This window comes from Volvox carteri, assembly GCF_000143455.1.
Source record: "Volvox carteri f. nagariensis unplaced genomic scaffold VOLCAscaffold_29, whole genome shotgun sequence".
NCBI lineage: Eukaryota > Viridiplantae > Chlorophyta > Chlorophyceae > Chlamydomonadales > Volvocaceae > Volvox > Volvox carteri.
This window is the reverse complement of record NW_003307572.1, coordinates 121,895-123,559: the sequence shown is the minus strand read 5'-3', so window position 1 is coordinate 123,559 and position 1,665 is coordinate 121,895. Positions and strand designations below refer to the sequence as shown.

The window sequence follows — 1,665 nt, the reverse complement described above, 5'->3', positions numbered from 1 at the left end:
CCCTCAAAACCCCAACCCCAGGTAGCTCCCGAACGCACCCAGGGCTCCCTGATCGGTATGACCCAGGAGAGCGGTGACAGCACCACGGGGGGGTCAGGAGGAGCAGGTGCAGGGGGAGGGGGCAAGAAGGCCTTTCAGATGCTGCCAGGCCGCAGTACTCGAGCACGAGAGGATCTCGAGGGGTGAGGGGGCGGGGGGGAAAGGGGAGGGGTGAGGAGGAGAGGAAGGGGTTTTAGGGGGAAAGACGAACCACAAACGAGTGAAGCTGCTGCCAGGGCAAGAGTGTACCAGACGTAGAACTTAGGGGGTTTAGGGGGAAAAAGGGGGGAGTTGCCGCCACATACATGACCCAGCCGTACACCGTTTACCGACGGCTGCTGACGTGGAAGGGTGAGAGACGGGAGAAGTGTCTGGGCGGGGCCCCTCGTACCTCTGTGCACGTGTCGATAGGGAAGCTCGTCTGGGTGGGGAAATACGGTGTCGTACGTGTCGTACAGGGTTCCGGAGGCTGATGAGGAGGGGCTGGATCCGGAGGAGGGTACCGGCACGTTGTCGAGCCGGGTGCTGGCGGCGGACGGCCTGGGCGGCGGCGGCGGCAGTCTCGACTCCAGGAAAAACTCCTTCACGCAGGGGCCGTACAGCCCGCCGCCGCGGCCCGTCCTGGCGTTGCACCTGAACGGCGGCAAGGCCGGCGTCGCTGTTGGCGGCGGCGGCGGCGGCGGCGGCGGAGCCAATGAGGACGTCCAGATGTTGAGCGAGCGCTCGTTGGGCGGCAGTTCAACGCGCGATAGCAGCATCAACGGCGGCGGCGGTACGGCGGCGGCTGTGATGCAGCTGTCCGGCGGCTTTTCGTCCAAGGCCCTTGCAGCCGCCATTGCCGCCGCGGCCGCCGCCGCCAGCGGCGACGCCACCCCAACCAAGTCTCCTGCCTTCCTGCCTCACCCAGTGGCGGCAACGGCGCCTGACGTCAGTGATGACGTCATGGTGCTCTCGCCGGAACCCGGTAGCGGCGCTGGCGGCGGCGGCGGCGGCTGCACTGCATCTGACAACGGCGCGCGCGCCAGCGCAGATATGGGCGAGGTTTGCCCCGGCGAGCGCACCGGCGCCGGCGCCGGCGCCGCAGGCCGCGCCGCCACCATCAGCCCCGCCGCTGCGTCGCTGCCACGACGGCTGACGACACCCGTCGCACACGACTCGGCGAACAGCACTGAGGGGATGCGGCGCAGCGGCAGCCAGAACAGCAAGAGCAGCGTTACAAGTAGTGCACATCCAACGCAGCTGCCGCCGTCCATGTTTTCGGCACCGGCTTCGCCGGCGGCGGCGGCGGCGGCTTCTTCGCCACCACCGCAACCAGCGGCATCTGTGGAGACATCGTCCGCGCCGGCAACACCCGCAGCCCCAGCGGAGCCGAGCGGCGGCGGCGGCGGCAACGGTGGCGGCGCGAGTATGACGACGACGGCGGCAGCGGCGGCGGCGGCAGCAGCGGCGGCGGCCGCACCTGAAGGCCACGATTTGCTGCCGCTACTGCCGACGGAGAAGCTCCAGTTGACGGCCTCCGAGAACGCAGCCTCTCCTCCGCCTGTATCCGCCGCCGCGGCGGCCCCCTCCTCCCCCTCCTCCTCTGGCGGGCGTATCCTGCCGCACACGGGCTCCGCCGCCATTCAG

General features: G+C 69.5%; 1 protein-coding gene across 1 annotated transcript in view; it reads left to right on the top strand.

Moving 5' to 3' along the window:
* VOLCADRAFT_92959 (uncharacterized protein) overlaps nt 1–1,665 on the top strand; it is a gene marked incomplete at both ends in the record, with an annotated part of 12,204 nt that overhangs the window by 6,697 nt on the left and 3,842 nt on the right. The window contains 2 exons of the mRNA XM_002952353.1: nt 43–182; nt 498–1,258. Of these exons, the coding sequence (XP_002952399.1) occupies nt 43–182; nt 498–1,258 (901 nt within the window). The remainder of the gene's footprint in view (nt 1–42; nt 183–497; nt 1,259–1,665) is intronic.